The sequence below is a fragment of the Oncorhynchus kisutch genome, linkage group LG8, assembly GCF_002021735.2.
Source record: "Oncorhynchus kisutch isolate 150728-3 linkage group LG8, Okis_V2, whole genome shotgun sequence".
NCBI lineage: Eukaryota > Metazoa > Chordata > Actinopteri > Salmoniformes > Salmonidae > Oncorhynchus > Oncorhynchus kisutch.
In genome coordinates this window covers 1,448,075-1,461,805 of record NC_034181.2, presented here as the reverse complement: position 1 = coordinate 1,461,805, position 13,731 = coordinate 1,448,075, and the positions used below count along the sequence as shown (strand labels likewise).

The 13,731-nt window shown below is 48.0% G+C and overlaps 1 protein-coding gene across 4 annotated transcripts in view; it reads left to right on the top strand.

The window, feature by feature from the left end:
* Positions 1-13,731, top strand: part of dapk1 (death-associated protein kinase 1) — a 181,177-nt gene that overhangs the window by 155,101 nt on the left and 12,345 nt on the right. For all 4 annotated transcript variants that reach the window (XM_031829527.1, XM_031829528.1, XM_031829525.1 and 1 more), the window contains 3 exons: positions 347-532; positions 1,255-1,452; positions 2,096-2,355. In XM_031829527.1, the coding sequence (XP_031685387.1) occupies positions 347-532; positions 1,255-1,452; positions 2,096-2,355 (644 nt within the window). The remainder of the gene's footprint in view (positions 1-346; positions 533-1,254; positions 1,453-2,095; positions 2,356-13,731) is intronic.

Here is a 13,731-nt window from a genome sequence, read left to right as displayed (position 1 = left end):
ACAGTACTGTAGTTTAGTAAATCTAGACAGTATATCTACTAGGTGTATGTATTGTTCTGTGAGGTAGCAGCTCCACCTGCTGGTTACAACGTATATTATTAGATATATTAAATTCTCTTCTTGACTTCGGTCTCCAACCTGTATCCTGGCTGTGAGAACGTCTGTGTCTATATTCATTATGTGTGTCTCTGTAGTGTCCATGAGTATCTCCATCCTGTATCCTGGCTGTGAGAACGTCTGTGTCTATATTCATTATGTGTGTCTCTGTAGTGTCCATGAGTATCTCCATCCTGTATCCTGGCTGTGAGAACATCTGTGTCTATATTCATTATGTGTGTCTCTGTAGTGTCCGTGAGTATCTCCAACCTGTATCCTGGCTGTGAGAACGTCTGTGTGCGTAGTCGCAGTATGATGTTTGAGCCCAGCCTGACCAAGGGAGTCCTGGAAGTGTTCAGCCCCGTCACCAACGCACTCTCCTCAGCCGACGACCTCGCCACCAGAGCCATCGACATCCAGAACACTAACATCAATGGTGAATACTAGTCTGACCCCGATCCTCTAACCCAGCCTTTCCCAAACTCGGTCCTCGGGACCCAAAGGGTGCATGTTTTGGTTGTTGCCTCAGCACTGCACAGCTGATTCAAATAATCAACTCATCATCAAGCTTTGAAATCAGCTGTGTAGTACTCGGGCAAAAACCAAAACGTGCACCCTTTGGGGTCCCCAGGACCGAGTTTGGGAAACACTGCTCTAAGACCTAACCTTTACTAGATGAGTTCCAGTCATAGAAGATCCTCCTCTAACCCCTAACCCTTAACCTTTACTAGATGAGTTCCAGTCATAGAAGATCCTCCTCTAACCCCTAACCCTTGACCTTTACTAGATGAGTTCCAGTCATAGAAGATCCTCCTTTAACCCCTAACCCTTAAAACCTTTTGTGCTCTATTCATTAAACTCTCTATCTCTCTCTGTGACTGTCTCTCTCTCTCTATCTCTCTCTGTGACTGTCTCTCTCTCTCTGTCTCTCTCTGTGACTGTCTCTCTCTCTCTGTCTCTCTCTGTGACTGTCTCTCTGTCTGTCTCTCTCTGTGACTGTCTCTCTCTCTATCTCTCTCTGTGACTGTCTCTCTGTCTGTCTCTCTCTGTGACTGTCTCTCTCTGTCTGTCTCTCTCTGTGACTGTCTCTCTCTCTCTGTCTCTCTCTGTGACTGTCTCTCTGTATGTCTCTCTCTGTGACTGTCTCTCTGTCTCTAGGTGTAGGAGACTTCAGTGTTTGGGAGTTCAGTGGTAACCCTGTGTACTACTGTTCTTACGACTACTTTGCTGCCAATGACCCTACAGCCATCCACCTGGTGCTGTTCAGTCTGGAGGAACCCTACGAGACTCAGCTCAGCCAGGCTACATACTGGCTCAACATGTTGAAGGCCTTAACACTGCCACAGGATACTATAGGTACGTACCCCCTTTTCATTACATCATCTCAGAGCACCTGTTAAGCAAAATAAACAACAAGTCATTTAAAAAGAAATATATTCTAGATCCAGTCTGTTTGAGTGCTTCTAGATCCAGTATGTTTCAGTGCTTCTAGATCCAGTCTGTTTCAGTGCTTCTATATCCAGTCTGTTTCACTGCTTCTAGATCCAGTCTGTTTCACTGCTGTTTCTGCAGCTTGTTCTCCTGACCTTAACCCTCAGCCAGACCACATACTGGTTCAACATGCTAGTCTCTCAGGATAACATCTGTAAGCCAGTCACATAGACTCACTATACCTTCACTAGTCATTCATCAAATCATCAAATATCTTTTAGTAGAAAATAATCATCCTGTATCTGTCTACTTTGCCTTGTCATATTCCCCTCCTCCTCTCTAAAGCTTGACCTCTCGCTCCGGACTCATCTCCTCTCTCCTATGTTGTCATGGTTCCAGCCTGTCTGAACATCACATGACAGACAGTTCAGTGTTGCTTTAAGAGACTACATCCATACAGTAGAACATGGCTTGAATGAGTTTGTTAGGAATCAGGTATAGAGGTTTAGTTAGGAGTATCTGTAGTGGAATGTTGAGCTGACCGGTAACACAGTGTGTCCGTCCCCAGCGTTTGGAGGTCGCATCCATAGCCCGCTGACGGTAGTCCTTGTGGGGACTCATGCTGACGTGGCTTGCCTGCCTCGGGGGGCTGGAGGGGAGTTTGGATACGACAAGGAGAGGCCTCTACTCAAGGAGCTCCGGAACAGGTTTGGCAACGACCTGCAGATCTCAGAGAGGCTGTTTGTGATGGACGCTGGAGCCTCCACCTCTAAAGATGTAAAACTGCTCCGGAACCACCTGCTGGAACTACGCAATAACATCGTCTCTGTAAGTTCCTGCACTCTGACAGCCAATAACATCGTCTCTGTTAGTTTATACACTCTGACAGCCAATAACATCGTCTCTGTAAGTTCCTACACTCTGACAGCCAATAACATCGTCTCTGTAAGTTCCTACACTCTGACAGCCAATAACATCGTCTCTGTAAGTTCCTACACTCTGACAGCCAATAACATCGTCTCTGTAAGTTTATACACTCTGACAGCCAATAACATCGTCTCTGTAAGTTCCTACACTCTGACAGCCAATAACATCGTCTTGTTAGTTCATTCACACTACTACCCTTACCACTACGTACCACCATCACCATACTACCCTTAACACTACGTACCACCATCACCCTACTACCCTTACCACCATCACCCTACTACCCTTACCACCATCACCCTACTACCCTTACCACTACGTACCACCATCAAATCAAATCAAATTTATTTATATAGCCCTTCGTACATCAGCTGATATCTCAAAGTGCTGTACAGAAACCCAGCCTAAAACCCCAAACAGCAAGCAATGCAGGTGTAGAAGCACGGTGGCTAGGAAAAACTCCCTAGAAAGGCCAATACCTAGGAAGAAACCTAGAGAGGAACCAGGCTATGTGGGGTGGCCAGTCCTCTTCTGGCTGTGCCGGGTGGAGATTATAACAGAACATGGCCAAGATGTTCAAATGTTCATAAATTACCAGCATGGTCGAATAATAATAAGGCAGAACAGTTGAAACTGGAGCAGCAGCACAGTCAGGTGGAAGTTGAAACTGGAGCAGCAGCATGGCCAGGTGGACTGGGGACAGCAAGGAGTCATCATGTCAGGTAGTCCTGGGGCATGGTCCTAGGGCTCAGGTCCTCCGAGAGAGAGAAAGAAAGAGAGAAGGAGAGAATTAGAGAACGCACACTTAGATTCACACAGGACACCGAATAGGACAGGATAAGTACTCCAGATATAACAAACTGACCCCAGCCCCCCGACACATAAACTACTGCAGCATAAATACTGGAGGCTGAGACAGGAGGGGTCAGGAGACACTGTGGCCCCATCCGAGGACACCCCCGGACAGGGCCAAACAGGAAGGATATAACCCCACCCACTTTGCCAAAGCACAGCCCCCACACCACTAGAGGGATATCTTCAACCACCAACTTACCATCCTGAGACAAGGCTGAGTATAGCCCACAAAGATCTCCGCCACGGCACAACCCAAGGGGGGGGCGCCAACCCAGACAGGATGACCACAACAGTGAATCAACCCACTCAGGTGACGCACCCCCTCCAGGGACGGCATGAGAGAGCCCCAGCAAGAGGCAGAGAATCCCAGTGGAAAGAGGGGAACCGGCCAGGCAGAGACAGCAAGGGCGGTTCGTTGCTCCAGAGCCTTTCCGCTCACCTTCCCACTCCTGGGCCAGACTACACTCAATCATATGACCCACTGAAGAGATGAGTCTTCAGTAAAGACTTAAAGGTTGAGACAGAGTTTGCGTCTCTGACATGGGTAGGCAGACCGTTCCATAAAAATGGAGCTCTATAGGAGAAAGCCCTGCCTCTAGCTGTTTGCTTAGAAATTCTAGGGACAATTAGGAGGCCTGCGTCTTGTGACCGTAGCGTACGTGTAGGTATGTACGGCAGGACCAAATCAGAGAGATAGGTAGGAGCAAGCCCATGTAATGCTTTGTAGGTTAGCAGTAAAACCTTGAAATCAGCCCTTGCTTTGACAGGAAGCCAGTGTAGAGAGGCTAGCACTGGAGTAATATGATCAAATTTTTTGGTTCTAGTCAGGATTCTAGCAGCCGTATTTAGCACTAACTGAAGTTTATTTAGTGCTTTATCCGGGTAGCCGGAAAATAGAGCATTGCAGTAGTCTAACCTAGAAGTGACAAAAGCATGGATAAATTTTTCTGCATCATTTCTGGACAGAAAGTTTCTGATTTTTGCAATGTTACGTAGATGGAAAAAAGCTGTCCTTGAAATGGTCTTGATATGTTCTTCAAAAGAGAGATCAGGGTCCAGAGTAACGCCGAGGTCCTTCACAGTTTTATTTGAGACGACTGTACAACCATTAAGATTAATTGTCAGATTCAACAGAAGATCTCTTTGTTTCTTGGGACCTAGAACAAGCATCTCTGTTTTGTCCGAGTTTAATAGTAGAAAATTTGCAGCCATCCACTTCCTTATGTCTGAAACACATGCTTCTAGCGAGGGCAATTTTGGGGCTTCACCATGTTTCATTGAAATGTACAGCTGTGTGTAATCCGCATAGCAGTGAAAGTTTACATTATGTTTTCGAATAACATCCCCAAGAGGTAAAATATATAGTGAAAACAATAGTGGTCCTAAAACGGAACCTTGAGGAACACCGAAATTTACAGTTGATTTGTCAGAGGACAAACCATTCACAGAGACAAACTGATATCTTTCCGACAGATAAGATCTAAACCAGGCCAGAACATGTCCGTGTAGACCAATTTGGGTTTCCAATCTCTCCAAAAGAATGTGGTGATCGATGGTATCAAAAGCAGCACTAAGGTCTAGGAGCACGAGGACAGATGCAGAGCCTCGGTCCGATGCCATTAAAATGTAATTTACCACCTTCACAAGTGCCGTCTCAGTGCTATGATGGGGTCTAAAACCAGACTGAAGCATTTCGTATACATTGTTTGTCTTCAGGAAGGCAGTGAGTTGCTGCGCAACAGCCTTCTCTAAAAATTTTGAGAGGAATGGAAGATTCGATATAGGCCGATAGTTTTTTATATTTTCTGGGTCAAGGTTTGGCTTTTTCAAGAGAGGCTTTATTACTGCCACTTTTAGTGAGTTTGGTACACATCCGGTGGATAGAGAGCCGTTTATTATGTTCAACATAGGAGGGCCAAGCACAGGAAGCAGCTCTTTCAGTAGTTTAGTTGGAATAGGGTCCAGTATGCAGCTTGAAAGTTTAGAGGCCATGATTATTTTCATCATTGTGTCAAGAGATATAGTACTAAAACACTTGAGCGTCTCTCTTGATCCTAGGTCCTGGAAGAGTTGTGCAGATTCAGGACAACTGAGGTTTGGAGGAATACGCAGGTTTAAAGAGGAGTCTGTAATTTGCTTTCTAATAATCATAATCTTTTCCTCAAAGAAGTTCATGAATTTATCACTGCTAAAGTGAAAGTAATCCTCTCTTGGGGAATGCTGCTTTTTAGTTAGCTTTGCGACAGTATTAAAAAGGAATTTCGGATTGTTCTTATTTTCCTCAATTAAGTTAGAAAAATATATATATAATCACCCTACTACCCTTACCACTATGTACCACCATCACCCTACTACCCTTACCACTACGTACCACCATCACCCTACTACCCTTACCACCATCACCCTACTACCCTTACCACTACGTACCACCATCACCCTACTACCCTTACCACTACGTACCACCATCACTACTACTACCCTTACCACTACGTATTACCATCACCCCTACTACCCTTACCACCACGTACCACCATCACCCTACTACCCAAGTAGGGTACCACCATCACACTACTACCCTTACCACTACATATCACCATCACCCTACTACCCTTACCACTACGTACCACCATCACCCTACTACCCTTACCTCTACGTACCACCATCACTCCTACTACCCTTACCACTACGTATTACCATCACCCCTACTACCCTTACCACTACATACCACCATCACCCTACTACCCTTACCACTACATACCACCATCACCCTACTACCCTTACCACTACATACCACCATCACCCTACTACCCTTACCACTTCATACCACCATCACTCCTACTACCCTTACCACTACGTATTACCATCACCCCTACTACCCTTACCACTACATACAACACCATCACCCTACTACCCTTACCACTATGTACCACCATCACTTTACTACCCTTACCACTACGTACCACCATCACTCCTACTACCCTTACCACTACGTACCACCATCGCCCCAATTAACCTTACCACCATCACCCGACTACCCTTACCACTATGTACCACCATCACCCCTACTACCCTTACCACTACGTACCACCATCATCCTACTACCCTTACCACCATCACCCTACTACCCTTACCACTACGTACCACCATCACCCTACTATCCGTACCACTACATACCACCATCACCATACTACCCTTACCACTACGTACCACCATCACCCCTACTACCCTTACCACTACGTACCACCATCACCCCTATTAACCTTACCATCATCACCATACTACCCTTACCACTACGTTCCACCATCACCCCTACTACCCTTACCACTACATACAACACCATCACCCTACTACCCTTACCACTATGTACCACCATCACTTTACTACCCTTACCACTACGTACCACCATCACTCCTACTACCCTTACCACTACGTACCACCATCGCCCCAATTAACCTTACCACCATCACCCGACTACCCTTACCACTATGTACCACCATCACCCCTACTACCCTTACCACTACGTACCACCATCATCCTACTACCCTTACCACCATCACCCTACTACCCTTACCACTACGTACCACCATCACCCTACTATCCGTACCACTACATACCACCATCACCATACTACCCTTACCACTACGTACCACCATCACCCCTACTACCCTTACCACTACGTACCACCATCACCCCTATTAACCTTACCATCATCACCATACTACCCTTACCACTACGTTCCACCATCACCCCTACTACCCTTACCACTACGTACCACCATCACCCTACTACCCTTACCACTACATACCACCATCACCCTACTACCCTTACCACTACGTACCACCATCACCCCTACTACCCTTACCACTACGTACCACCATCACCCCTACTACCCTTACCACTACGTACCATCATCACCCTACTACCCTTACCACCATCACCCCTACTACCCTTACCACTACGTACCACCATCACTCCTACTACCCTTACACTACATACCACCATCACCCTACTACCCTTACCACTACGTACCACCATCACCCTACTACCCTTACCACTACGTACCACCATCACCCCTACTACCCTTACCACTACGTACCACCATCATCCTACTACCCTTACCACCATCACCCTACTACCCTTACCACTACGTACCACCATCACCCTACTATCCGTACCACTACATACCACCATCACCATACTACCCTTACCACTACGTACCACCATCACCCCTACTACCCTTACCACTACGTACCACCATCACCCCTATTAACCTTACCATCATCACCATACTACCCTTACCACTACGTTCCACCATCACCCCTACTACCCTTACCACTACGTACCACCATCACCCTACTACCCTTACCACTACATACCACCATCACCCTACTACCCTTACCACTACGTACCACCATCACCCCTACTACCCTTACCACTACGTACCACCATCACCCCTACTACCCTTACCACTACGTACCATCATCACCCTACTACCCTTACCACCATCACCCCTACTACCCTTACCACTACGTACCACCATCACTCCTACTACCCTTACACTACATACCACCATCACCCTACTACCCTTACCACTACGTACCACCATCACCCTACTACCCTTACCACTATGTACCACCATCACCCCTACTACCCTTACCACTACGTACCACAATCACCCCTACTAACCTTACCACTATGTACCTCAATCACCCCTACTACCCTTACCAATACGTACCACCATCACCTTACTACCCTTACCACTACGTATTACCATCACCCCTACTACCCTTACCACCACGTACCACCATCACCCTACTACCCAAGTAGGGTACCACCATCACACTACTACCCTTACCACTACATATCACCATCACCCTACTACCCTTACCACTACGTACCACCATCACCCTACTACCCTTACCTCTACGTACCACCATCACTCCTACTACCCTTACCACTACGTATTACCATCACCCCTACTACCCTTACCACTACATACCACCATCACCCTACTACCCTTACCACTACATACCACCATCACCCTACTACCCTTACCACTACATACCACCATCACCCTACTACCCTTACCACTTCATACCACCATCACTCCTACTACCCTTACCACTACGTATTACCATCACCCCTACTACCCTTACCACTACATACAACACCATCACCCTACTACCCTTACCACTATGTACCACCATCACTTTACTACCCTTACCACTACGTACCACCATCACTCCTACTACCCTTACCACTACGTACCACCATCGCCCCAATTAACCTTACCACCATCACCCGACTACCCTTACCACTATGTACCACCATCACCCCTACTACCCTTACCACTACGTACCACCATCATCCTACTACCCTTACCACCATCACCCTACTACCCTTACCACTACGTACCACCATCACCCTACTATCCGTACCACTACATACCACCATCACCATACTACCCTTACCACTACGTACCACCATCACCCCTACTACCCTTACCACTACGTACCACCATCACCCCTATTAACCTTACCATCATCACCATACTACCCTTACCACTACGTTCCACCATCACCCCTACTACCCTTACCACTACGTACCACCATCACCCTACTACCCTTACCACCATCACCCCTACTACCCTTACCACTACGTACCACCATCACTCCTACTACCCTTACACTACATACCACCATCACCCTACTACCCTTACCACCATCACCCCTACTACCCTTACCACTACGTACCACCATCACTCCTACTACCCTTACACTACATACCACCATCACCCTACTACCCTTACCACTACGTACCACCATCACCCTACTACCCTTACCACTACGTACCACCATCATCCTACTACCCTTACCACCATCACCCTACTACCCTTACCACTACGTACCACCATCACCCTACTATCCGTACCACTACATACCACCATCACCATACTACCCTTACCACTACGTACCACCATCACCCCTACTACCCTTACCACTACGTACCACCATCACCCCTATTAACCTTACCATCATCACCATACTACCCTTACCACTACGTTCCACCATCACCCCTACTACCCTTACCACTACGTACCACCATCACCCTACTACCCTTACCACTACATACCACCATCACCCTACTACCCTTACCACTACGTACCACCATCACCCCTACTACCCTTACCACTACGTACCACCATCACCCCTACTACCCTTACCACTACGTACCACCATCACCCCTACTACCCTTACCACTACGTACCATCATCACCCTACTACCCTTACCACCATCACCCCTACTACCCTTACCACTACGTACCACCATCACTCCTACTACCCTTACACTACATACCACCATCACCCTACTACCCTTACCACTACGTACCACCATCACCCTACTACCCTTACCACTACGTACCACCATCACCCCTACTACCCTTACCACTACGTACCACAATCACCCCTACTAACCTTACCACTATGTACCTCAATCACCCCTACTACCCTTACCAATACGTACCACCATCACCTTACTACCCTTACCACTACATACCACCATCACCCTACTACCCTTACCACTACGTACCACCATCACCCCTACTACCCTTACCACTACGTACCCTCATCACCCTACTACCCTTACCACTACGTACCACAATCACCCCTACTACCCTTACCACTATGTACCACAATCACCCCTACTACCCTTACCAATACGTACCACCATCACCTTACTACCCTTACCACTACGTACCACCATCACCCTACTACCCTTACCACTACGTGCCACCATCACCCTACTACCCTTACCACTACGTACCACCATCACCCCTACTACCCTTACCACTACGTGCCACCATCACCCCTACTACCCTTACCACTACGTGCCACCATCACCCCTACTACCCTTACCACTACGTGCCACCATCACCCTACTACCCTTACCACTACGTGCCACCATCACCCTACTACCCTTACCACTACGTGCCACCATCACCCCTACTACCCTTACCACTACGTGCCACCATCACCCCTACTACCCTTACCACTACGTGCCACCATCACCCTACTACCCTTACCACTACGTGCCACCATCACCCTACTACCCTTACCACTACGTGCCACCATCACCCCTACTACCCTTACCACTACGTGCCACCATCACCCCTACTACCCTTACCACTACGTGCCACCATCACCCCTACTACCCTTACCACTACGTGCCACCATCACCCCTACTACCCTTACCACTACGTGCCACCATCACCCTACTACCCTTACCACTACGTGCCACCATCACCCTACTACCCTTACCACTACGTGCCACCATCACCCTACTACCCTTACCACTACGTGCCACCATCACCCCTACTACCCTTACCACTACGTGCCACCATCACCCTACTACCCTTACCACTACGTGCCACCATCACCCTACTACCCTTACCACTACGTGCCACCATCACCCTACTACCCTTACCACTACGTGCCACAATCACCCTACTACCCTTACCACTACGTGCCACCATCACCCTACTACCCTTACCACTACGTGCCACCATCACCCTACTACCCTTACCACTACGTGCCACCATCACCCCTATAATAATGACAATTCTAACAATAATAAGTAAGTTACTGCTTACTATGCAGATGTTATTATTCAGTGTCTCAGGCTGTGTCAGTGGTTCCACTCGTCAGTGGTTGTTGTTTTCCCTCTGGGTTGTTCCACATGTCCCACAACTGATTTTGGTCAATTGACTTTTCAATTAATTTTTCTGATGTTGCAATTCTTTAGTTTCTCTCAGATTTGAATTGACACCTTTTTATTGTTTTATTGTGAGTTATTGAACACCTGTGTAGAGTTCATTATTTCATTCGAGTTAAATGTTTAGATGAATTTCTCTGCACTGTTTGGAGCCCATCTGTCTAATTTGGTTCATGTTGTAGAGTTTAATTGGGCTGTATTTTTGAATGAGTATTGCTGGTTAATTTCTTCAGAAACACCTTGATCCGACTGTGATCCGACAATGGCGTTTGTGTTTGTGATCAGACAATGGTGTCTGTGATCCAATGGTGTCTGTGGTCTTACAATGGTGTCTGTGGTCTTACAATGGTGTCTATGATCCGACAATGGTGTCTATGATCCGACAATGGTGTCTGTGGTCTGACAATGGCGTCTATGATCTGACAATGGTGTCTGTGGTCTGACAGTGAATGCACTAATGGAGGAGGGGTCAATGTCAGTGATGGCATAATCGACTACACTTGTCCCAAGAGCTGAGCAGTAAGTAAACTGACCTAAAGAGTCCCCTCTGATTCTACCATTAAGCATGTACAGGCCTAAGGCTCGACAGAGATGCACTAACTCCTTCCCGTTTCTGTTCAGTATTTGGTCAGGACTGTTCTCTTATTTATAATAGGGCTGCTGTACAAGGAGGGTGGTCAGGACTGTTCTCTTATTTATAATAGGGCTGCTGTACAAGGAGGGTGGTCAGGACTGTTCTCTTATTTATAATAGGGCTGCTGTACAAGGAGGGTGGTCAGGACTGTTCTCTTATTTATAATAGGGCTGCTGTACAAGGAGGGGTGTCCAAATATGTGGTGGTTACCTCCCTCATCAGTGTAGTCAGGCTCAGAACCTGTTCTCGCATTGGAATCTCCACAATGAAGCACTTAATGACGAGTTTGGGGGGTACTATGGTGTTAAATGCTGAGCCACTTTAATAATGTAAAAATATGTTTAAAAAATATATCACTAGTCACTTTCAATTATGCCACTTTATATAATGTTGACATTCCCTACACTACTCATCTCATATGTATATACTGTACTCTATACCATCTACTGCATCTTGCCTATGCCGTTCGGCAATCACTCATTCACATATTTATATGTACATATTCTTATTCATTCCTTTAGACTTGTGTGTATAAGGCAGTAAGGTAGACTATAGAATATATTATTGTCGGAACTAGAAGCACAAGCATTTCGCTACACTCGCATTAACATCTGCTAACAATGTGTATGTGACCAATGAAATTTGATTTATTTAGTTGATTAACTTTCCTGGGAAGTCTTTTCTTGGTAGGAGGGTAGATATATCTATATTGGTTGTTGGGAACATAGCCTGTGCCCATTCTGCCACTCTTCTCATTGCCCCAGATACATTTTCACCTTTGGCAGGAAGGTTGTTTGTGCCAGTGTGGATGATGATGTTATCAGGGGTGTCAACCCTGGTCTGACTGAGTAGCTGCATTGCACTGTTCAGTTGTAGGACACCAGAACTTATACACCAGGTGTCCAGGGAATCATCTCTCCTGACCAAGAGCGTCCCATTTTAATCGATAAAGATTGCAGTTGTGGGTAGTTGTTTGGGTGGAGCAGACTGGGAGGCTGTTATTCTGACCTTGGCTGAAGCAGACTGGGAGGTTGGTAGGTTGACCTGGGCTGGAGCAGACAGGAAGGCCGGTAGGTTGACCTGGGCTGAAGCAGACTGGTAGGTTGACCTGGGCTGGAGCAGACTGGGGGGCTGGAGCAGACTGGGAGGCTGGTAGGTTGACCTGGGCTGGAGCAGACTGGGAGGCTGGTAGGTTGACCTGGGCTGGAGCAGACTGGGAGGTTGACCTGGGCTGGAGCAGACTGGGAGGTTGACCTGGGCTGGAGCAGACTGGGAGGTTGACCTGGGCTGGAGCAGACTGGGAGGTTGACCTGGGCTGGAGCAGACTGGGAGGTTGACCTGGGCTGGAGCAGACTGGGAGGTTGACCTGGGCTGGAGCAGACTGGGAGGTTGACCTGGGCTGGAGCAGACTGGGGGGTTGACCTGGGCTGGAGCAGACTGGGAGGTTGACCTGGGCTGGAGCAGACTGGGGGGTTGACCTGGGCTGGAGCAGACTAGGAGGCTGGTAGGTTGACCTGGGCTGGAGAAGACTGGGAGGTTGACCTGGGCTGGAGCAGACTGGGAGGTTGGTAGGTTGACCTGGGCTGGAGCAGACTGGGAGGTTGGTAGGTTGACCTGGGCTGGAGCAGACTGGGAGGTTGACCTGGGCTGGAGCAGACTGGGAGGTTGACCTGGGCTGGAGCAGACTGGGAGGTTGACCTGGGCTGGAGCAGACTGGGGGGTTGACCTGGGCTGGAGCAGACTAGGAGGCTGGTAGGTTGACCTGGGCTGGAGAAGACTGGGAGGTTGACCTGGGCTGGAGAAGACTGGGAGGTTGACCTGGGCTGGAGCAGACTGGGGGGTTGACCTGGGATGGAGCAGACTGGGAGGTTGACCTGGGCTGGAGCAGACTGGGAGGTTGACCTGGGCTGGAGCAGACTGGGGGGTTGACCTGGGCTGGAGCAGACTAGGAGGCTGGTAGGTTGACCTGGGCTGGAGAAGACTGGGAGGTTGACCTGGGCTGGAGCAGACTGGGA